This window comes from Acomys minous (assembly GCF_964271855.1).
Source record: "Acomys minous genome assembly, chromosome: 7".
NCBI lineage: Eukaryota > Metazoa > Chordata > Mammalia > Rodentia > Muridae > Acomys > Acomys minous.
This window is the reverse complement of record NC_140488.1, coordinates 81388798-81413114: the sequence shown is the minus strand read 5'-3', so window position 1 is coordinate 81413114 and position 24317 is coordinate 81388798. Positions and strand designations below refer to the sequence as shown.

Below are 24317 nucleotides of genomic sequence, written 5' to 3'. Positions count from 1 at the left end.
CATAACTTACAGATTCATTAGATAAAATACAACTAAACCCAAGCTCCTTTCTCCCAGCTGGAACCAGCATTTTTGGCCACAGCACAATGCAAACAACCAGTGTACTGAGGAAAAGGAACAATGACTCATAGGTCTAGCTCTGTTCTGCAGTGTCACAACCTTGAGCACAGCCTTCCACACCTATGACCTCTATTTCCTTGTTTGTAAATTCACATGTCTGGGTTAAAACTCTCCAAGATTGTTTTTGTACAGTATAGCATTTCCCTGGTTCTTTTCATGGAGCATGTTCACGTCAAATGTCTGTCTCACCATTACGTGGATTAAGTCTACACTTAAAAAAAAAAACAAAGTTGTCAGCATTCATTGTGTATACCCCAATCAGGAAGAAATTGAGTGACAGGGTTACTTAATTTCTCTTGGAGAACAAAAATGTAAAACAAATACTTTCCAGTAACATGAGAATTCAGCAGTCTTTGTGCATAATGACAGCAGTAGAATTCAGATCGTTATATATAAAAAAAAAACCACCCTTTCATGCTTATCCAAAACAAAATCATTACAACTTTCTGATAGTTGTAATATCCCATTGGAAAAACTTTTTTTTGTTTGTTTGTTTGTTTGTTTTTTGACACAGGGTCTTTCTATGTAGCCTTGGCTGTCCTGGACTCACTTTGTAGAGCAGGCTGGCCTTGAACTCACAGAGATCCACCTGTCTCTGCCTCCCAAGTGCTGGGACTAAAGGCGTGTGCCACCACCGCCCGGCTTGGAAAATATTTTTAAGTAGATAGATTAGATAGATAATTCATGTATATATGGAGGCTACTGCATTCTTCAAGCTACCACTAGATGGAACATTCTCTACAACTGCTTATATTGAGCGGGTGTCCACTTCACCTTGACTATAATATATCAAAGATGTAGCCGATGGGCAGCTCAGGCGTCATGTGGGTCCTCAGGTAAGGGAGTGGGGGCGGTCTCTGCCATGGACTCTGTTGCCTGATTTTCTATCACGTCCCCCTGGCCACAGGGGAAGAGGATGAGCTCAGTCCTGATGCTACTTGATGTGCTGGGGTAGGTGGGTAGGGGGGTGTTCACCTTCTCTGAGGAGTAGGGGAGGGAAAAGGGGAGAAGGAGGAAGGGTGGGACTGGGAGGTGAGGACAGGGACCACGGCCAGGATGTAAAGTGAATAAATAAATAGATAGATAGAACTGGGGCATGAAGATCAATTGAAGGTTCATTATTCTTTGTGAACTATGCTAAATTCTCAACTCAGGGTTTTAAAAAATCCAACAATCAGAACTGTTGTCTGATTTATAGTTTTCTTGTGTTCTCAAATGTGTGTGTAGTACGTGTGGGTGTGCATGTGTTAGAACGACAGTGCATGAATGTGCGCACATATACACGTGGAGGGCATGTTAGTTTCAGTTGTCTTCTTTACTCACTCTCTACCTTACTTGTCAAAACAGGGTTTCTCATTTGAAGCTGGAGCTCAGTTATTCAGGGAGTGCAGCTAGTCAGATTCCCTGGGATCCCCAGTTTGAGTCTCAAGCACTGGGATTACCGGCAAACTGTCATACCTGCCTCGAACTCACAGCGATCTGCCTGCCTCTGCCTCCCAAGTCCTGGGATTAAAGGTGTGCGCCACCACGCCTGGCCTTAGTTCTTGAGTCTTATGAGTTCCAGTTACTGAAATGTTCTTCTGCCTAGGTATTTTTACTTTAAGGTCATTGGCATCATACTTACGTATCTAAAACCTGTGGGTCTTCTGGGCTCTTGTTTTCATATTCTAAAAGTTCAAGGAAGCTCTGCATGTACCTAAAAGAGAAGAGTCAGCACATTAGCTACCTGCCCAACAGCCTTCCCTCTTCACAACAGTACATCAAGCGTTCACTCAAGTTTTGCCTCACTCCACATCTGTACCTCAAGTGCTTCGGGCTACTTTGATCCCTCGAAAGCATGAAGGTAGCCCCATTTTTCTCTGGGAGATCCATTTCCCCTTGTCAGTAATTGCCCATCAGTCAAGAATTGCTCATGAGTCCCATAGGCCATAGCTAAGACTATGAATTGTGTGCATCCCTGAACATGGGTACTGTCTTAGGAATAGGCTTACTGCTTCAATTCAGGCTAAATGAAGGACACAGAAGACTTGCTAGAGGTTACTGGCAAAGACACTGACCTCTCTGCTTTTGTACAGTGTGTTAAATGAATATGAAACCTGCAACTTCTCCAGCTAGTCTGCCACCTGGAAAGCAGCTCACCAGATAACAAAGCCAACACTATCAAAAACATCGCTCTGCTAGCTTTACACGACTCTGATTCAAACTAGCAAAAGAGCCCATCCTTCTAGATGTACCAGCCAGGCTCAGCTGGACTGTCTGCTACCACAAATGCATCCTAACAAATATTCCAAATCTACAGCTGATTCCTCAAAAAGGACACAGATTTTTTTTGAGACAGGGTCTTACTAGATATCCTAGAACACTCCAAGGCAAGGGGGACTTTTAGTTTTTGTTTGTTTGTTTGTTTGGTTTTTGGTTTGGTTTGGTTTGGTTTTGGTTTTTTGAGACAGGGTCTCTCTGTGTAGCCTTGGCCATCCTGAACTCACTTTGTAGACCAGGCTGGCCTTGAACTCACAGCAATCCACCTGCTTCTGCCTCCCAAGCGCTGGGATTACAGGGGTGTGCCACCACGCCCAGCTAGGCTGACTTTTTTTTCCCCAAGATTTATTTATTATCTATACAGTACTCTGCCTGCAGGCCAGAAGAGGGCGCCAGATCTCATTATCGATGGTTGTGACCCACCTTGTAGTTGCTGGGAATTGAACTCAGGACCTTTGGAAGAGCAGTCAGTACTCTTAACCTCTGAGCCATCTCTCCAGGCCCAGCAAGGGGACTTTTAAAGAAAAGATGATCCAAGAGCTGTTGGTTGTAATGATTAAAACAAGGGTGGAAGGGTAGAATGTATTGGAGGTTGAAAAGTTGCTGGCCACTGTATGAACTGTGGATTCAGAATCCTGGACTAGTCGCTAACAAGCAACCATGCAGAAGAAATCTTTCTAAGTAACTCCCTAGCTCTAGCAATTCCATTTTGACCCTGACAACTTTTACATTTCTTTCTTGCATATGTGAATGTTATATTACATATGTATACACATGTGCATATATATTCATACTCTCTTTCCCCACTCAAGGTAGGAAAGAGAACATAAACATGAATTATGAAAGAACAAATATAGCCAAATGTTATTAGTGAAGCTAGATGAAGGTAAATGGCAATTATTTCTACTAGTCTTACTAGGAAATTGTCTTTTCAAAATAGAATGTGTAAGAACAAAAAGAAAGGGCATGCATAGTCTGAAGTAGACATGGACGATGAAGAGGATACCAAGAAAGGTTTAACACAGTAATCTGAGACTATACTTCACTTTGCCAATATATGTGTATGATACAAAAATAAATTTATAATTTATTCGTGGTTCCTAGGAACTCCTAAACCTTCAAACTTCCAGAATGAAAGGAGTATCTTTTGTTACTCCCAAGAAGCACCTATGGCTCACATTTGAGTTATTCTTATGAGGTCACTTAGGGTGTGGGGCCTCTAAACAGTTGTCAACATAATCTTGATCAAAACAATGAGCAAGGGACTGGAGAGCTGGAACTTTTAGTCTACTCCCCAGCCTCTGTGGAGGCATGAGGCCTGGATATGAAACTATAAAAAACACCTAAATTAGGAGATTCCAAAAGCTTTGTGTTGAAAACCTGGAGGCACCAACAGAGCACACTCAAAGGAGGCATAGATACTACAAAGCCACGCCAACACCTTGTCTGATATATTTCTTCCATTTTGCTGTTTCTGGGTCTATCTTTTCCAATCCACCTATAAATATAAACAAAGTACCTTCCTAAGCTCTGTGACCCATTTTAATAAGTTATCAAACTTCAGAAGTGGGTCATGAAAACTCAATGCACAAGCCAGTCAAAGGCATGGCAATCCAGGACTTGCAGTTGGCATCTGATGCATGGTCAGTCTTTAGGGACTGAGCCCTGAAATTGTGGGAGGGTCTGTGTTGACTTGAGATACTCAGTATCAGGACTGGACAGAATTGCTGAACACTCAGCTGGTGCCTGGAGAACCAGAGAAGTGGTTAATGTTGGAAAACACTTCCGAGGCAGCAAATCACTTTGATGTTCCTGAAGTAACTGCTACATAAGTGATGAAAACTGGTTAATTGCTACCAACTACTGGATCAAAGAACATCAACATAGTGGTCCCTACACTTTCTACAGCAGACTTTCCAATGACAGCTTTAAGCAATAAACAAGTCTCATACAAACAAGCATTTGCTGCTCCTTCATTTTAAAACAAGCTATCCATCCAGAGCAGAATGCAACTAGAGTATCAAATGTGACCTTTCCTGTAGCCCAAGGACTCTGCCCCTCACAGGAGCTTCCTGCTGATTTTCTGGAAAGGGGATTAGACAACAAACCTCTAACACCATCTAAAACTGTGGGTAGGAGGAGAAGTCCTGAGTGAATGTGTGTCCGGTGAAATCCTGAGGAAATGCATGTTGTTGGCATGAGCATGGCTTTTCAGGGATACCAATGCCTTAGACTCATGGGAACTGTCCATGTGTGGATGTTGACAGCATATACAGAAAATGCCCACTGAAGTTTCCTCCTACCAGAGATTTACAGACTCAGACTGTTTGCCTACAGAGACCCCACTACTTACAACAGCTAAACTTGCCTGCTTGTTGAGCTGTAAAGCATAAGTCAGCCTCCTTAACTCAGGGAGTTGGTGCAACTCCATCAGAATGCCTGGCTCCCACAACTCCAGCTTTCCTGTATGTGCATCTGTCATTCCTTCATTCCCAGTCATCTGAGGTAGGGCAAGCCCTACGCCATGCCAGGTCATAGCATAAAATAGTGCTTTTCACAAGAACTTACATTATTCTTGAGGAATAGCCATCGAATGTACGTTCTCTATCAGAAGACAGGTCACCACAAACTGATTTTGAGCTAGTTTTCTAGCTCATGTTGATTTTTATGATGGTCCTCTGCACCAGTCAACTCCACTCATCCATCAAGGAAGAGTACAAGACCACAGCCAGCATTTTCTGCCTTTTTCGTTCTCAACACTCTTCCTGATTAGAGCACTATGTTTGCCTCCAGGTTTCTCCAGACACTTCCACCATGCTTTTATAGCAGAGTACACCAAACATACAAATCTCTGTCTAAAAACATACCATCTTTTCTTATAGCCTCCCACTCATCAATCTCGCCTAGGAGGGAACAGCTGTCACAGACACCACTCCCTCATGTTAAATCCATGTTTTACAATCAGAGCTATAGCTGGTTTAACTTTAAGATCTCTTACACAGGAGATGCAGCACAACATGGAGCTGATATTTTTCCATGTGAAGTTCCCCTGTAAATGACTCGTTCTAAAATGCATTTCCTTCATGGAAGATCTTTAAAGCAAAAATAAAAGAGACAAGGCTGAGAGTTACTGAAAGTAGAAAACATCTCCCTATCCAAATCTGGACAAATTTGCAGCATTTGCTTAGCCCTCTGTATTGTCAAAACCCTGCTTCATTCTCCAGTAGCTGGACATGCTGGTACACGCATATGCTCCCAGCAGGCAGGAGGCAAGAGGATCAGAAATGCAAAGGTCACCGAGGCTACAGATGAAATTCATGGCTGGTCTGGGATACAAGAGACACTGCCTCAATTTTTTTCAATGAAAGTGGTTCCACTGATTCCTGGTCACTGCACTGCCATTCTTTTTATTCTCTAACTTTTTCCAATGAGGAACCACGTCTATAACACACAAAAAAAGTTAAAGTGTCTTAAGCTTTAAGATACTTTCATTAAAGTTTTAAAATGAATAGTAAAAAGAAAAGCTCTTAAATGCAAGGAAAGCCTAGCTATCCCAAATGACTTATTTCCAGATAATATGTGCACTTGTGTGAAAAAAATGGTTCCAGTGCCAAAATGTCCCAAAAATTGTGGGGTGATCACAACATTTACTTACCAACTCTGAACTAATCCCACAGAAGGGCGGCTCAACAAGTTATCTGGCAGGAGATTAACTTCTCTCATTGTGTTAGCCAGTCGCACGGGAAGCTCTTTGCGCAGAAACATATATGAAGTTTTTTCACATGCATTATCTCTTCCTATTAAGAGATGAAAAATTCCAAAAATTAACATCCAGAGACAAAAAAAATGCTTGCCATGTTAATAGAATTACTACTGGTCAGAAAAAGAAAAATTAAGTAGTATAACAATGTCTAGCTAGATTTTTATTCTCTGAAATAGCAAGTTTAAGAAAACCACTTAATTAGAAGAGAAAAAGAACATTTATTTCAAGAGGCAACTTTGAAAGCAGTTTTTTTGGTAACACAAATATGTAACTAGTGTTACCGGCCACAATATAAAAGTGACCTGGGATATAATTTGAGTTTGTTTTCAAATAAACACTGTAGGGAAATTGCCATGTGCAGAAATAGCACAGCATATAAATCCACTATTGTTCATAGGGGTTTTCTGGGCAGCAACATAATCCTTTCACTCTGTAAATAGTCCTGTTCTTTAAGAGTGTTCTTCCAATGTAAAGAAACACATTGCTCAGCCATCCTGGAAGCAGAAGCTCTGTGATTTCAAACAAGGGGCTCTAAGCCATAAGACTAGTATATCTCAAAAAACAGCCTACAATGTACTCCCAGGTGAATGATCCACTATAAAAAGGCCAAGAAGGAAAACTATCATACAGACTCAAATCTATCAGTGGGGTAAGTCAGGCACAGCAATCAAGTAGCATGTGAACTCTCGTAAGGAATAGCAGAAATTGAGACTACAATAATGGCTCCTAGACGTTAGGGATAGTGGGGATGGGGTGAGATTTTATCAATAGCTCCTAAGCTGAAGTTAGAAGAAGTAACTTCTGGCAAAATGCTGCACAATGTGGCTAACAACTATGTACTATATATTTCAAAAATCTAGAAGTATTTTCAAAGTTTGACAAGCAGAAAGGATCAATGTTTAAGAAGATAACTATCTTTAACCTGATGTTAACACTACGCAAATTATATCATGTACTGAACATTATATACAACTCAGTTAATATGAGTCATGTAAACAGATTAGATTACCATATATCTCATTTTTAAGACGTAAAAGACAACACACAGTCAGAGAATCTTCTAGAGATGGTTGTGTGCATTCACATAAATGGGGCAGGAAGAGAGAAAAAGCATCTGATCACCTAAAAGAGGAAGTCTGATTCCTTTTTCCGGCTGTCTGGTGGCCAGAGCAGTTCTGTAAACCTTTTACAAACGTATAGCTAGGGGCTAGGTGGGAAATAAAGGAGAAAAACACTCTCTGGTCCAAAGTCGGCCATCATGGGATTGTGAAACATTTGCTAAGGCTTACCTTACCACACCTCTGAACTTTAGCTGCCCTAATCTGTAAGGCAGGGGTCAAACTTTGTAAAGGCAACATGTGTGCAAACGCAACCCTGGTCCTCCTCCACTCTTTGATACTCAGGGGTCTATTCTAGGTATCTGAACATTCCAGTTTTCAGCATGAGTCTAGTGGATCTAGTAAGTAAGACTCTCCCCAAGCACTGATCCCTCTTAGTACTTTTCTTTCCACTAGTCCTTTCCCCACCCATGCATACATACACTGTTCCTGAACTGTAAGTCTCCAACTTGTCCATGGTGAATTGAGAGCTGAGCCCAATCTCTCTCCTCTGCTATAAAATCTCACTGCAGTGGTCACACTTGAATAAAGTTCCCCCACCATCCATCTTAGTTACTTTTCTATTGCTGTGATTAAAAAAAGTCATGACCAAGGCAACTTATAAAAGAAAACATTTAATTTGGGGCTTATGGTTTAAAAGAGTTAGACTATGTAAGCATAACAGCAGTGAGCATGGCGACAAGCAGGCAGGCAGGCAGGAAAGCAGGCATGGCAGGAAAGCAGGCAGGCAGGCAAGCAGGCAGGCAGGCAAGCAGGCAGGCAAGCAGGCAGGCAGGCAAGCAGGCAGGCAGGCAAGCAGGCAGGCAGGCAAGCAGGCAGGCAGGCAAGCAGGCAAGCAGGCAGGCAGGCAAACAGGCAGGCAAGCAGGCAGGCAAGCAGGCAGGCAGGCAGGCAAGCATGGCAGGCAGGCAGGCAGGCAGGCAGGCAGGCAGGCAGGCAGGCAAGCAGGCAGGCAAGCAGGCAGGCAGGCAGGCAGGCAGGCAGGCAGGCAAACAGGCAGGCAAGCAGGCAGGCAAGCAGGCAGGCAGGCAGGCAGGCAGGCAGACAGGCAGGCAGGCAGACAGGCAGGCAGGCAGGCAGGCAGGCAGGCAAACAGGCAGGCAAGCAGGCAGGCAAGCAGGCAGGCAGGCAGGCAGGCAGGCAGGCAAGCATGGCACTGGAGCAGTAGCTAAGAGCTTGCATCTTGATCCACAAATTCAAGACAAAATGAGAGCCCCTGGGAATAGCATGGACTTTTAAAACTTTAAAGCCACCCCTAGTGACACACTACTTCCATCAGGACCATTCTCATTCAAACCACCACACCACCCTTAACAAAGATTATTAATACTTTCTTAACAGGGAGAAGACTATTCTGGAATGTGGAAGAAATAAAACACCCCTGTACTAATGAACTAAAATTGGAAGTACCAGTATGAAGTAAAAACGTCAAAAACCTGAGGGGCTTTTTTCGGAGGGTGTCTAGTAAAAGTTTACATGCTTAAATTATCCAGTCTATAGCTGGTTAGGAACAAAAGTTAGAAACACGGGGGTAGGATGAAGGCTGTGACCAGCAAAAGCTAGTGAGCAGGCCCATGTCTCTCCTCTGAAACCCATGGGACTAGATGGTTCCAGAACTGAAAGCTATCCCAGGTTTTAAACAGTAAAGAGTATATGCCATGCTTATGTGCTATGGAATACTATACAGATACAATATAGCTACCGTGAAATATATGGACATTTATAGTAAGTAGTATATAGTCCATTCTTTTAAGTCAGCTCAAATCAGATTCTGCCAAAGAATAAGTGCGGCGCCAAAACTTAAAATTCTATTTTCAGAACTTTTGAACCTCATGATTCAGACCGAATAACAATAACAAGATCTTGTAGGCTTCTTAGCTAGACTTGGGTCTGAATCTTAAGCACTCACAGACTTCTTCACCCTCCTATAGCTCATTTTAACCACCCATAAAATAAAAGCACATTCTTCATAGAGGTTTAGTGAAGGCTAGTGTTCAACAATGAACACTGATGCATTCCTTATTCTTAGAAGTAGATGTCATCAAATAGCATCCACTAATGCCTGGTGATGATCAAGCAGAACGGTTTAAAGCCATGAGCAGCAATCATCAAATGTCTGCTACACGCACCGTCAGTCCTCAGAGCATGTCTCTATTCCAGACTGGTGTGGGCCGCATTCGGCTCATCTGACAGCTCTACATCACTTTAAGAACTCTACATGACTTCTAAAAATGGAAGTGTGTTCAGTGTTCCCACCACTCACTATTTTAAAAGTCCTATATGATATAGCAGTCAACTCTGTACTGTCTAGAAAACTTGCCTTTTAGGTACGATGTAAGAGAGCTAGTTTCAGAAAGTATTTGACTCTGGTGGAATTGGATGATCAGACTGCTACAAACCCACAGAGTGAAGTTTTGTCTTGATATACCCCATAGCATCTATCACAGTTTCTCAATGACTTTTTGGAAGATGTGACCATGCTTTCAGAGGTTTTTATTTTTAAGGCAAATTAGCTATTAGAAAAAATTCCACGTTTTCCCTCCTACATTCTAATTTAGCCCCAAGAACAAATTCTTTGTACTTAGCTACCTTAATTACACATCAGCTTAAACAGGAGCATAAGTCTTTTTAGTTAATTAGTCAACCTAAAAATAAATGTCTGATTTTTACAACTTTTCTGTGGCTTTCCTCATATATTAAAGGCATTTTATCCTAGATGTTGAATACTTAGCTTAAATCAAGGGGTACTAGCAACCACTTTTATAATAAATGCACTGAAACCCTTGGTTTCTAATAAATGTCCTCTCAAAGGTTGTTTTTACAGGTCTTTTCCAGCTATTCTTCTGAATTATTTGACTCCATTCTTTGCTCCCCACTTACTTGGCTTCTGTACATTTCCTAACTCTTATTTTCTATTTTTAGTCTCCATTTCTCTATACACTTCCTCTTATTTAATTTTTCCTAGTATCCATTTAGAAGATGACAAAGAGGAAACAGTGAGGAGGCTTGGAAAATTCTGACTTAGCAAATGGAAACCAGTCACCAGTTTGAAATATATTCCCAGGGTTGTTCTTCTTGGTGGCATGATCCTTTAACTCTCTTGGTTGTTTGGTTTAAGTGCTGGGTAGTTAAGGCTAGGGTTCTGCATGTGCTACTCAGCCTCTTTGGTTTTTATACTCTGCCCTTTCACTGGAAAGCTGGAGACAGCTATTTATGTGCAAAGAGCCCTATGGTTTGCCTTGTCTAGGACAGCTCTATATAGCTTTAATATTCACCAAAGCATGAGAATAATAGGCACACACACAAAAATTTGGAGCATCTTCCACAAGGAGGTAACGCGAGGTGTTTGTCTAGCCACCCAAGAGCACAAGTTCCCAGACAGGATTGTTCCATAATAGCTGGTGCCTTTAACCAAGAGGGAAAAAAAACCTTACTGTTCGGTGAAATGGCCTGATGAATGTTTATAATTAAAGGAGAATGCTGAGGATATCTTCCATGATCTGTCTCACTGTGAGAAGTCAGTGGCCCCTAAAACAGTTTCCTGTGTGGGTTTCTGAAGGCTATCTTTGCCTCCATCTTTCAGCTATAACACTGTATGGGTTGGTTAAAGAATAGCAGTAGTAAGTTAAGAAGGAAAATGATAAAAGGAAAAAGTACTAACAGGGCCTGAAAAACCAAAAGAATAATCCTGCTCACCCAGATAGTATTTTTTTTTATAACACTATCAAGTAAATGCTGGAGTTTGGAATGCATTTTATCCATTAACTGTGTTCAGTTGGGAAATTTTAACAGGACATAATTTCGGGTAGCTCTTTGACTTGTTTTTTTCTCAGAACATGGTGACACACAATTGCAATGCAAACACTAGAGAGGCAGGGGCCTCACTGGTGAGCAAAACAAAATGGATGGCATCTGAGTTACACCACTCCAAAGCTGTCTTCTGGCCTCTGCACCCATGGACGCACATGCACACACAAACACAGAACTACCAGATGACCCAGGAATCCCACTTGTAAATAATAAATCCAGTGACAATAAGGCACCATGGTGCGTCTGAGAGTAGAGCAAGGCATGGATGTACGCGGAACTTCCACCAGACAGCTGTGATCAGCTAGAGTCTAGTTATTCTCAACCTTCCTAATGCTGCGACCTTTAACACAGTCCCTCGTGTTGTGGTGACCCCCAACCATAAAACTGTTTCATTACTACTTCCTAACTGTGGATCTTACCTCCCCAAGCACATTATAATCACCGTTTAACTCAAAACTACCAGCACCTAGACACTAAGAGGCTGAATTAAGTGGCGCAGGTGGGGAAACATTATCAATTTATAGACACCCCAATTCGATTCTCCTGAGCAGCTATGCCTGAGAACCATGAACCATACACAGCCATCTAATCATATACAACTAAATGAGGAAAAGCAAATCAAGGAATTCCTCAGGCTCACATGGAGGCCTTATTAAGCATTCAAAATTATTTAGCCATCTACATAGTTTAGTCTTTTCATGTTAAAGCTTTTTTCAGCCTTGTAGAAAACTGACCACAGCTACATGTCTTTTTTTTTTTTTCTCCGCTTTCTTTTTTAGATGATCTCAAATGGAGTCATCAGAACAAATTCAATAAGGAAATGAGATGTACTTTACAACGTGGTAATGTCTGACAAGTGATGACTATGCACCTTTTGAAGTTTTCCCACACTTTCACTCCTGCCCAATCCAGCACGTTCATTCTCACCTATAAAGAAGTGGTAGGATGACTAAGTGAACAGAAACTCACCTGCTCCGAATTTCAGTTTCCTAATCTGTAAAGTGGGTACAGCTGTTGAGAATCAAGTGGTACACATTTTATACCAAGTTTGGGTAAGTAGTCTATAAATACTAGTGGCATCTACTCAGTCTTTTCTAATTGCTATATAAAGTCTAATTTAATTTCCTACTGAAATAGTTTTCAGTGAAGCCAACCTCAGATTAAAACGGAAAGAAGACTGAGTACGCTGGCCAGAGACATCTACAATGTACAAGACATCACAATGTGTAAACAGCACTAGCCAAAGATGGGTAACGTCCAGGAAGGACACTTTCTAGAGAATAAGGGATCCAGTATGAAGCAAAGCAGGCTTCTTCAGAAGAGGTTACTCCAAAAAAGTGTCTCCTTCAGCATGTTATGTGACAAGCATAGGAACAGTAACAGAAAACTGACCACTTCGCTTTCTATTTAACTGGCAGAATCAGGAAAAAAAATTAACTCAACCTGTATAAAATCAGAGTTGGGTATCAAGAAATATCTGCTACCAAACTTAAGAAAAGCACTGTATGGTACTGGAATATATCCAGGAAAGCTCAGAAGGAAGCCTGAGGGTGTGGTGGCACACTTACACAGAGCTTTTTGTGCATGCTCTTGTCTATCAAAACACAAGTTATTGGAGAAAGCCAGGTATGCCACAAAAGGCCCTATTGTTTTCTGACTAGCACCACATGGGACAGTATTAAGCTTCATGGTGTGGAAAATATAGACGAGCTGATCATTTATTCCTAACAGTGAGACTACTGTATACTGACCTCCAAATGAGTCTAAGAAACAAGACGTCACAGGTGCAAAGCAAAGGTTATGGCAGAATCCCAGATCAAGTCTAAGAATGAAATGAAATCCTAGCTGCAAGAATGACCCTATGGAAATGAAGTACAATTGGTTTAGAACCCAAAGTGTTCAATTAGGGTGAGCATATCAATATTGATCCGTGTGAGCTAACTGCTCACTACAATTTTATGTCATTCATTACAGCAGAAGGCACCGTCCTAGAGAGAAGATGAACCAATGATCAGCAGCAGGGTTCTCATTAAGAGATATGGCGGCGCACGCCTTTAACCCCAGCACTCGGGAGGCAGAGGCAGGCAGATCTCTATGAGTTCCAGGCCAGCCTGGTCTACAAAGTGAGTCTGAGGACAGCCAGGGCTACACAGGGAAACCCTGTTGGCAGGGGACAGGCAAACAAACAAAGGGAGATATGAAGGATACCTAATGTGAGCCGTGGCCAAACTCAGTTCTGCTGGGGAAAAATATATATATTATGGGAAATTAGCCCTCCCTGCCCTATACACATACAAGACACTTCAGTTCTAGTCCCCATGCCAATCTACATGGAAAAAAGGATGGCCTAAGAGCAGCAGGCGGCCCACCCATCGTGCCTCCCGCACAGTTCTCATACGGCGCTAGTCAAAATCTTCCTCACTGACTACCAACACAAAAACATACAAGGACTTTATGCAAATGACTGAAAATCCACGTTCTCGTTACTAAATATTCACGCAGAACAAAAGTGTTGGGAATGTACAACAAAAACAGAAAAAAACTACATTAGGTACTACAATTAAAACCACAAAATCTCATTTTGGCAACCCTGCAGAGAAACGCGCACATTTAAATTTACTGACAGTTCTGTAAATTGAACCTATGAAATCTTTCAGAGCCATTCATATGGAAATCCTACTCAGAAACAAGACATTCCATAAGTAAACTATCAGATTATTTAGAAAACTCTGAGCCACCCAATAAGTCACATTCCATGTAAGCAGAGCTGAATGCTAGTAGGGTGCAGACAAACAGCTTTGTCATTTAATACACCTTAAGAGCAACACTGCTCACTCTTTCAAGAGGGAGCTGATACTGCCTTAGACTGGTGGGGGGTGGGGGATGGGGACTGGGGGGTAGGGGTGGAGGAGTGGGGGGATAGGGGGTGGAGAACAACACTAGACAATAAACACTTTGGGCTTTGTGGACCATACACACAGTTTCTGGCAACAACTAAACTCTGCTGTTGTGGAGGAAACTAAAGATACAGTCTGTATGTAACGAATGACACTTCTATGTTCCAGTAAAGCTTTATTAAGAAAAACAGAGGCCATAGAGATGGCTCAGTGGTTAAAAGCACTGATTGCTCTTCCAGAGGTCCTGAGCTCAATTCCCAGGAACCACATGGTGCCCTTTTCTGGCGTGCAGGTTTACATGCAGGCAGAGCTCTCACATACATAATAATAAATCTTTAAAAAAAAAAAAAAAGAAAAACGGGGGGGGGGGAAGTCAAAACTCACAGATAACAAAGAATGATTTCTAGTATAAACAATGAACTTTTGGTGATAATGATGGTTTATTAGTTCTAACAATGATTACTGGCAACTCCAGGTCCCACACTGGTACAGGATGTTGAAGGCAGTGGAGGCTGTGTGTTTGGGAGGTACTTGCACTTGCAGAATTTTGCTATGAATCTAAAGATACTCTTAAATATCTACTAATTTTAAAAAAACAATGAGGGAAAAAGACAGGCTTTGATCAGAGACAATCTTAGACAAGGATATTCCAAAAAGAGAGCGATTTACCCAACCCAAGAGACAGAATTATCACTGAAGTAAAACAATTTAATGCACATACAATATAAAAATGAAAGTGGCAATATTTTTTAATTGCATCTAGCCACAAAGCTAAGGTTTCCCAAATCTTGCCAACAGTCTGATCTATTTCCCAAAAGCTTAATAGGAGGAAACCAGCCAGACACCAACAAGGTCAGTAAGTGAAGCTGTGTCCTCTTCAAAGAACTCTTCTTCACTGCTAGTGGGAGTTTGAAGGAGAGCAACCACTATGATAACCAATATGGAAGTGCCTCAAAATGTGAACGTAGATGAATATATGACCTAGCTCGTCCACTCCTGGGGATAGCCAAAGAAGCCCAAGTCCATAGAAATACCTGCACACACAAGGTCACTGCTGCATTGTTAAGAACAAAAAAAAAAAAAAAAAGGACGGAAACAGCCATCAACCAATAAAGGATAATGTATGCAAGCACAAATGAATTTTAATCAGCCATAAAAAATGAGATCATGATATTTTAAAGAAATGGATGGAACTAGAAATTATGTTAAGAAAAAAATCTACATATTTTCTTTTTACGCAAATGCTAGGTGTGTGTGTGTGTGTGCATGCGCGCATGTGCATGTGTGCACACACATGTGTTAGTCATGAAACTAGAAGGACATCTTAATGGAAGGGAAAGAAAAATGGTTAATAGAACACATGTGACAAGAAAGCAGATGGGAAGGGGAGGTGGGCTAGCAGAGGGAGGGCAGTGGGAAGAGGAAGATCAACACAAGAGGATTTACATGAAAATGCTATAATGAAATTTAACTTGTATGGTATAAAAAAAGCTAATAAAGCACATGAAAGACAACGCAAGTGCTATAAAAGGAACAAAGCCCAAACTCCTTCTTTAGATGCCTCAAGATACCCCAGAGCCTAATAAACGAGGTTCCATGGAAACCCAGACTGATCAGATCATAAAGGCCTACAAGCCAGGTCTTTATAAATACTGACCAGGATGCAAGAAGCTAAATACCATATCCAGACCCTAACCTAAATTGTTCTCTCCCCTTTTAATTCTAAAACAGGTTGGTCTACTTCTTGGCAATCCCTCCCAACATCAGCCCTTTTCTACTTATAGAAACGATCTGTTGTGCACATGTAAAGGAGCAGAATAAACATGCTCAGAAAGAAGGATGAGACTGTCTCCCCCATTTCTAACAGTCTTTGAATAAGCCCTTTTAGCTTCTCCAGGAATGAAATCACCATTCTGTTTACTGGGAATCAAGCGTCGACGAACAAGATGACTTCAAACCTTGAGATTTTGCAGAGCGCAGGCATTTGGCACTGAAGTCGGTGTCTCAGTGGGTAACAGTCTTAAAATAATTTCAAAAGCAAAACTACAGACAACAGGGCCCTTAAACTTCAAGAATAGCAAAAACAGTAGAACTGGCTGCTGCTGCCGTCTAACAGCGAACACCTGTAGGATTCACAAAGCTGGCAGGGTTAGGGTAGGACTCAAGCCTGGAGCTCTGTAAAAAGAGAGGAGGTTTGTATAGCAGTCTGCTTCCTGGTGGTTTTATTTGGGAGATGCTGTATTTTTATGCAAGTTTAAACGTCGGTAACTGACTAAAGTGATGTAATGTCCATGTCATTTATGGAGTTCCCACTCTTGCTGTGCAGAGAAAACAGCTGAGGAGCTGAGAGGCTACAAAGTAGCAAGCACCCACACTCTTGGAAAGAGGAGTTAGGATGAAATAAAAAGAAAAAGGAACAAAAATATCTTTATTACAAGTGAATGAGAAATGAGTAAATGAGAAAATAAATCAGAATTGACTGTGCAGGGAGTGTGTAGGGAGGGACAATAGTGGCTAAAGAGAGGACCAGAAATAGGCAGAGTGAGGGTAAAAGACGAAAAACAAGTACTAATAAAAATGTGAACTGATTCCTATCAACTCACTCTGCATTCAGAAGAATGTCTCTTTAATTACTGCATGATAGTCCAAGATGGCCCTTTCTTAATCATCCTTAATCAGAAGAAAAAAGTCTTAAGACAAAATCATTAAGAGAATTATTGACTCAAAGAAACAATACTTAAGGGACAGAACTGAGGGGTTGTACAAATGGTACAAGAACCACCATAATGTTATCAGCTATTCAAAGGCAATACATTAGACTAGGACCCAGAGATGTTACGAAAGAAAGAAAGAAAGAAAGAAGAAAGGAAGAAAACAGAGCAGGACATGGAAGAGCTTTATTGAAAATAAAATCAGTAAAATTTTCTTTTGTATATAAAATGTGGCATTACAGTGTTCCCACTAATAAATTACATACTATTTGAAGCCATACTGTCCAACAGAATATGAACTACATTGTAATTTGAAATTTCTTAGCAATTGCATTAGCATAAAATAGATGAGATTTTTATATTTTGTATATCCTGACATACGTAAAATAATTTAATATAATCTATATAAAAGATGTGTAGTATAGCTCAGTGGTAGAGCACTGGCCTACTAAACACTTTAAAGCTCTGGAGTCCATCCTCACTACCTCATAAGTTAAGAGCTATTTTACTGGTTTTGTATTAATTCTCTGTTATCTATGTATCTTACGTGTACAGCACATCATAATGCAGAAGCTGTATTTGATTCAATAAGGCTTATACTTGTTAAATTCTTATTTCCAGATTATTCTAAACATATTTGGGCATAACTGAGGAATGCGGAGATAAGTCAGTCAGTAAAGTACTTGCCTCACAAACATGAGAACCTGAGTTCCATGCCCAGAATACACACAAAAATGTCAGGCAGCTGGTAGTGGTGGCAGCAGTGCTTGCCTTTAATCCAGGCACTTGGGAGGCAGAGGCAGGTGGATCCAGAGACACATTCCAGAGCTGTTACACAGAGAAACCGTGTCTCAAAAGCAAACAAAGTGAGGCATGGTGGCTTAGACTTCATGCTGGAGGGGCAGGGACAGATCACTGTGGCTCTCTAGCCTACTCAGTGAGCCCCCAGCAAGTGAGAGACTTTATCTCACAAAACAAAATATCTAGTTCCTAAGGAAGGAGAACCAAACTTGTCCTTTGGCCGCCACACCACGCACGTGCACACACACACACACACACACACACACACACACACACACACCTGAATACCTACGCATGACACAATTTTAAAATAACTGAATCAAGTCTGCTTTATATTTAAATTAAATCAATTCACTTTCTCAGCCACCTAGCCACATTTTAACTGCTCAAGAGGTCCATGAGGCTAGCAGGCGGTGACTGGACAGAGGAAGGTCTAATCTAAGGAAATGAAGTGGGGGGCTGGATAACTTGGAAGTTAAGAGCAATTGTTCTTGCACAGGATCCATTTTCTATTTCCAGCACCCACACGGCAGCTCACAACCATCCTTCGCTCCAGTCTCAGGGGATCTGACTCCCTTGTCTGACCTCTGAGGGCACCAAGCACACACTTGCATGCAAGCAAAAATACTTACACACCTAAAAATAAGAATATTCTTTTTTTTTTTTTTTTGGTTTTTCGAGACAAGGTCTCTCTGTGTAGCCTTGGCTGTCCTGGACTCCCATTGTAGACCAGCCTCTAACTCACAATGATCCACCTGCTGTTGCCTCCCAAGTGCTGGGATTAAAGGCGTGCGCCACCACACCTGGCTCAAAAATATTCTTGAAAGTTATAGAACGGAAGAAAAATTAAGGCATTAAAAACAAAAAGGAAAAACTATAGATGCTTGCCATTATGTATGACAGATCAATTGGTTTATACCAATAAGTACATCCAGGCTAAAACTACCATATAAAAGAAATCAATTATTACAAAAGAAAACCCACTTTACATTTAGAGAAATATTTAAAGCAAAGTAACTGAGAAAAACTGAAAATAAGAAAACAAACAAGAAGACAGGGAACTGGATCTCAGCATCAAATAAGGCTGAATCCAGACCAAAAAGCATTAAACTAGTAATGCTAAAGGCTACAACTCACCATGAGGATATGACAGATAAGTATCAAGGATCACATTAGCAACCATATGACAAAAACTAGAGACATATGGAAAAATAGAATATTAAAAGACTAACTTCTCTCATGTTTGATCCACAACCAATCAAGTGGATCTTAACAAGGTATGAAAAGCATAAACAACAATATGGTACATATAATTCTGTAACCTGAGAAGAGAGCATGGCCTTTCTGCTACTCTAGAGATACTCCCAGGAAATGAGCGCATACAAAGACAAACATCAAGAACTCAGAGACTCTATAGAACAGTCTGCAATTGTGCAGTAAAACTGAAGGTAATTAGTATACATAATAAACCTACAGTAAGGTTCAGCACTCTCAAGCTAACCCTAATTCATGAAAGAATAAACATCTTTCAGGATATGGAAGAGATGGGGGTAAGGGTCAAATATAACCTAGCTAACAGCTGCTAAAGCACTGATTAGAGGCATAGCTAAAAGCCTTAAAACCTGAAGTAAAGGGGCTGGAGAGATGGCTCAGCAGTTAACAGCACTGGCTGTTCTTCCAGAGGTCCTGGGTTCAATTCCCAGCACCTACATGGCAGTTCTGTAACTGCTGCTCCTGGGGATCTGACTTCCTCTTCTGGCCTCTGCATGTACCAGGCAACTAAGTGGTAAACAGACATACATGAAGGCAAAACACCTATATACATAAAATAAAATGAAAAGACTAGAAATAAAAGGCAACAACAAAAAAGGAGCCAGTATCCAACTCTTTTAAGAAAGAAAAGAAAAAGAACAAAAATTATCTACAAGTATCAGAGACTCAAGGTCAGGTAAACATGAACTGTAAGATAAAAGCCATAAAACTAAGAAATAAATTTAACCAAATAAACCATCTGCTAACTGAATCAAGAAGAAGGTGGAAGTCAGACCTGGTGCCTCATGCCTGTAATTCACTCAAAAAAGTTGAGACAGGGGAAATCACTAAGAGTTCAAGGCCAGTTTGGGGTATACAGTGAGTTCTAGAAGAATGAAACCTTACCTAAAATAAAGGTTGGGGGAAAGGTGGAGAATAAAGACAAAAAAAAATCAAGAAAGAAAGGGAAAACATTAAGACTGTTAAGACTAGTACCAACATGCATTTAGTGGCTCCTACCTCTAATCCTAGCACTCAGAAGACTATGGAGGTGGCTTGTGAGTTCTAGGCTAGCTTGGGCCACACAGTAAGACTGTCAAAAAGAAATAAATCAATATAGCCCAGGCATGGTGGCACATGTCTTTAATCCTAGAGCTCAGGAGGCACAGGCAGGCAGATCTCTTGAGGGCAGCCTGGTGTAAACAGAGGTTTCCCAGATCCTGTCTCAACAAATAAGGCCCTACTAAACTCCAATCCAATGGCTCTGGCTAAATTAAATGGGCCATAAAACCAACCCAAAAGCTATGAATCTAGAAAAGTGATTGTGTGTGTGGTGGAGGTTGACAGGGATGGGAGATGGGTGAGGGAGAAAGTAAGAATGGATTATATACATTTATAAACTTACCAAAAGAAAAAAGTTTAAAAGCACAAAAAAGCAAGGTCCTAAATGGAGATAGAGGTTATCTAATCTACCCAAACTGGCCCAAAAATTTTATGAAAAGTATGATTTTCTAGAAAAATCTATTCAAATAAACTCCAGATACACAAAAGATCTACACAGACCAAATCCATAGACTAGAGAAACTTGTGGAAAGTTTCACAGGAGTGTTAGACCAAATCTTTAAAGAGTAGTTAACTCAAAAGAATAAGTTAGTGCTAATGGAAAACACTGTCTTTCTGAAACAAGCCTAATTTTGGTCAAACAAACAAACAAAAACACTACTATCCCACATACACAAATACCTACAAATAACATAAGGCTTTCAATATAATGACCCAAGAGTTCAAACTATTCCTTCTACTTCCATGTTTACAATTTTTCTTTCTTTTTCTTTTTCTTTTTTTGTTTTTTGTTTGTTTGTTTGTTTTGTTTTGTTTTGTTTTTTCGAGACAGGGTTTCTCTGTGTAGCCTTGGCTGTCCTGGACTCGCTTTGTAGACCAGGCTGGCCTCGAACTCACAGTAATTCACCTGCCTCTGCCTCTCGAGTGCTGGGATGAAAGGAGTGTGCCACCACACCCAGCTACAATTTTTCATAATGAAAAGCCAAGATAAAATTTACCCAAAGAAAAAAAACCATTTCTATATAAGCATTATTTTTCACCTATTAAAAGTGTGACAACCATGTACTGAAACACAGAACAGACACTTGTCTCAAAAAATGCCCAGTAGGTGGGCAAATAGACAAGTCCTATAGAAAGGAATTTGTTAACAATTAATAAAATTACAAATGTGCATCCTCTTTGTAGCAAGGTCACCTTTAGGAATTTGTCTTCTATCTACACCCAGACATGCGTGAAATTACAATGTACACAATAATTCACTGTAGTACTTGTTGCCATAGCAAAGTCTAGAAACACCCCACTCACATCAATTGTGAGTATCTAATTACAGTCCACCCATATGAACTCTCTGAAGTAATAAAAAGGAAAAGGAAGTTTACAGGTACATATAAGGCAAGTTCTTTTGCATTAAGTTTAAAAAACAAGATATAAATAAAAGTATATAGTGCAACTTATGCAAAAGTTGCAAGTTTAGTCAATAGAAGTAGGAAACAGGCCTTTCCTGCCTAGGTCCTTCTGCATCTTTTGAACTTAGAACCATGTAACTATCATCTTGAGCCAAAAAAAGAAAATATAATTTTTGATGATGTTGGATTTTTTAAAAATCTTGCCCTTGGGAATGGTAATACAGTACTACCCTTGTAAATGGATACTCCACTTAGAATACTTGTTATTCTTGCAGACCTAACATCCAGTAAAAATATAGTCAACAAATTCTTTTTTAAATATTTTTATTATGTTTCTTTTTTAACATATACATTTATATTATTACACATGAGTAAAATAAGCTACATATAGCAGAGGAAGCAGGAGACAATCAGGAATTATATAAATGTTACATTCATAGTAGTTTGGCTGTTTGTATTTGGCAAACTTGAAGTAAACATCTTTCCTGTAAGTCAACAAATTCTTATTTTAAAAAGCGCTTAAAGAAATACTTCACACAGAAGAGATGTAGCAGATCAGCCAGAAATGGACCTAGTTAATGGTCTTTAACCTTGATGATGTTTTAGAATGACCCCGGGGTCTTCTAAAAATAACAGTGCCCTACATCCCACCCACATACTACTAACAGCAGAAATTCAGGGCATGGGTCCCTGGCCGCCAGCCACTGATCTCAATGCTTTAAGTTAGCGAGCATTCAATTCTAGCTACTCACCCCGTAGATTATCCACGACTACACCAGTCCCTACTGCAGTTTCCTACTCAAATAGCATCCTTGCCTAAGTGCCTATTAGCATGGAGACTCTGCCATCGCATAAATCAAGTGAACTTTCAGGCACACTATTCAAACTTTCACAAACTTTGAAGGTGAGAGTGAGCAAGATTCCTTTTGTTCTTTTTACTGAGAATTACTGTCTCAGTTTACTCTAACAAAAGGTTCTTATGTTCACAACAATCTCTAACCCTAACTTAGGAAAACATGCCTATTTATAGCAATAGCAACATTTTCGTTCTACACTGGGAAATCAGGACCTGCCTCAAACCTACAAAACTCGACTAGCAGAAATCGGGTAAGAAAGTGCAGTGTGTAAAGGCACTTCCTGCCAAGCCGGACCACCAGAGAGTGATCTCTGAGAACTACATGGTAGGAGAGAACCAACTCGTACAAACTGTCCTCTGACCTCTACAGATACACTATAACGCATGTGCCCACACAAACACAAAAGCATACATAAATAAAATGTTTAAGAATAAATAAGTTTTATAAGTAGCCAGAGGGGAGGGGTGTTGAAAATAAAACTTAAGATGCAAAGGCCTACTTCTCACTCCTCTTAGACTTTCATCATTGATCTTTGGCAAGGTAACTTCTACAATTGCATCTGGCATCAGCTTAAACCAGTGACCAATACCTCCCTTTCCATACTGTGTGTTTCCCCCCAAGTATAGACAACATCACATTTTGCAAATCTGGTCTTCCCAGAAGGTTCTACCTATTTTTCAGTTTTAATACCTGACACCATCCCGTGACATTTAAATCAAATGAATTAAACAGATCTAGGCATTGAGAGCCTAAGTCATCTTGATTTTCCTTTGGGGATGCTAAGTTCCATTTTTGTTTGTTTATTTTCGGGTGTTTCACAACTGCATTCGGCTTGCTGGAGTTGGCATGGCATCCTCTGGGGAAACATCAGTTAATGGAAGGTGGATGAATCTATTCCTGCCTAAGTGGGCCTCAGCCTTTCTTGGAGTCCTCTCCCACCCCAATCCATATAAAGGAAGTACTAGCCCAGATGCCAACAGGGTGAAAGGGACATCAAGGAAAGGTCCTCACACTTAAGCTGGAGTTGTCCTAGAAGCCCAGCTCTGTAGCCAGGAGCCCACAGGTCAGCTCTTGCCCAACACCTAAGGCATTTGCAGCCCAGGACTGTGACTATTCCTGACGTCATGATAATGAAGTCGGTCAGGTCCTGCCACTCCAGGCTACCCAACACCTCACAGCAGAAAAGGAACAAAATGCTACTGCATGATTTACCAACCTCAAGATGTTTCTAAACACGTCTTACCCAACCATTAAAAAATCCTCTAAAAATAAAAACGTTCAAGAGATCTCTTTGTGAAGTTTAAAGGACAGTACATTTTGAGTCGAGTAGATCTGAAGCTAACGATGGATGGACGGGGAGTTCTGCTGGAATGAGGGTCCTAGGAGGAAACTGAGCCTGGGGGTTTCAGGCCCTGCCCCTCCACCTCCCCCAACCCCAGGAAGGCTTCCAGACATCCATCCCCATAACCCCTCCTGGAGGTTCCCATGGACTTTGCCCAGAGGTTAAAGAGCCCCAGCAGCAGGCAGGACAGGGATGGCGGGCCCCTAACTCCCTCGGGGCCTTGGAGGTGGCTGCAAGGCATTGCACTCACCAAAGTCCAGGAACTGTTTGATGGAGAGGGGCGACGGAGAGAAGCGGGAGTAGCGCTCGATCTGCTTGGGCACGGGCTGCTTGAGTAGCCTGAAGAAGAGCCGCATCTTCACGGAGCTCTGCGCCTGTCCCCGGAGATGTCTCAGACCGCCACAGGGGCCGCCAACGCCGAGCCACAACGGGGAGGCAGTGCCCACAGGGCTTTACCTCCACCTAGGGCTCGGCCTTGGCGCCACCAGGGCAGTCGCCCGCCGCCTCAGCACCTACACAAACACGGGCAGCAGTCAGGCGCCCGTGGCCGCCTGCCCGCGGGTTCTTAAACCCCGCCTGGAAGAGGCGGGGTCTGCCGCCGCACGTACGCTGCGCGCGTGGGATGTTAGGGGCGCGAAGGGCATGCGGCTGCACGCGCGCGCTGCTGATTGGCTGCCGCCGCCGCCAAAGCTTTCTTAAAGTCCCGGTAATGTGCACAAACCTCCCGCCCTCGCTCGTGGGTCTCAGCCTGGCTCTAGCTAGGCTGCTTGCAGCTGGCCCCGCCCCGGATTAGGTCTTCAGAGGGCAAAAGGTGCTCTGAGACCTGGAGGACGCCGGGAGCTCACACCCTGAAATACAATCTTTAGCGCGGCCTTAGACCTCCCCAAGCCAAGGCCCCTCTTCCGGAAGGCCCTTCTCAG

General features: G+C 41.6%; 1 protein-coding gene across 2 annotated transcripts in view; it reads right to left on the bottom strand.

The window, feature by feature from the left end:
- Positions 1-23983, bottom strand: part of PDK3 (pyruvate dehydrogenase kinase 3) — a 91910-nt gene extending 67927 nt beyond the window's left edge. The window contains exons 1-3 of one of the 2 annotated variants that reach the window (XM_084788968.1): positions 23648-23983; positions 6035-6176; positions 1745-1816 (exon numbers count right to left, since the gene is read on the bottom strand). In XM_084788968.1, the coding sequence (XP_084645094.1) occupies positions 1745-1816; positions 6035-6176; positions 23648-23753 (320 nt within the window). In that variant the 5' untranslated portion in view covers positions 23754-23983. The remainder of the gene's footprint in view (positions 1-1744; positions 1817-6034; positions 6177-23647) is intronic. The other variant, XM_084788969.1, reaches the window with a different exon arrangement.
- Between the last annotated feature and the right edge of the window lie 334 nt (positions 23984-24317).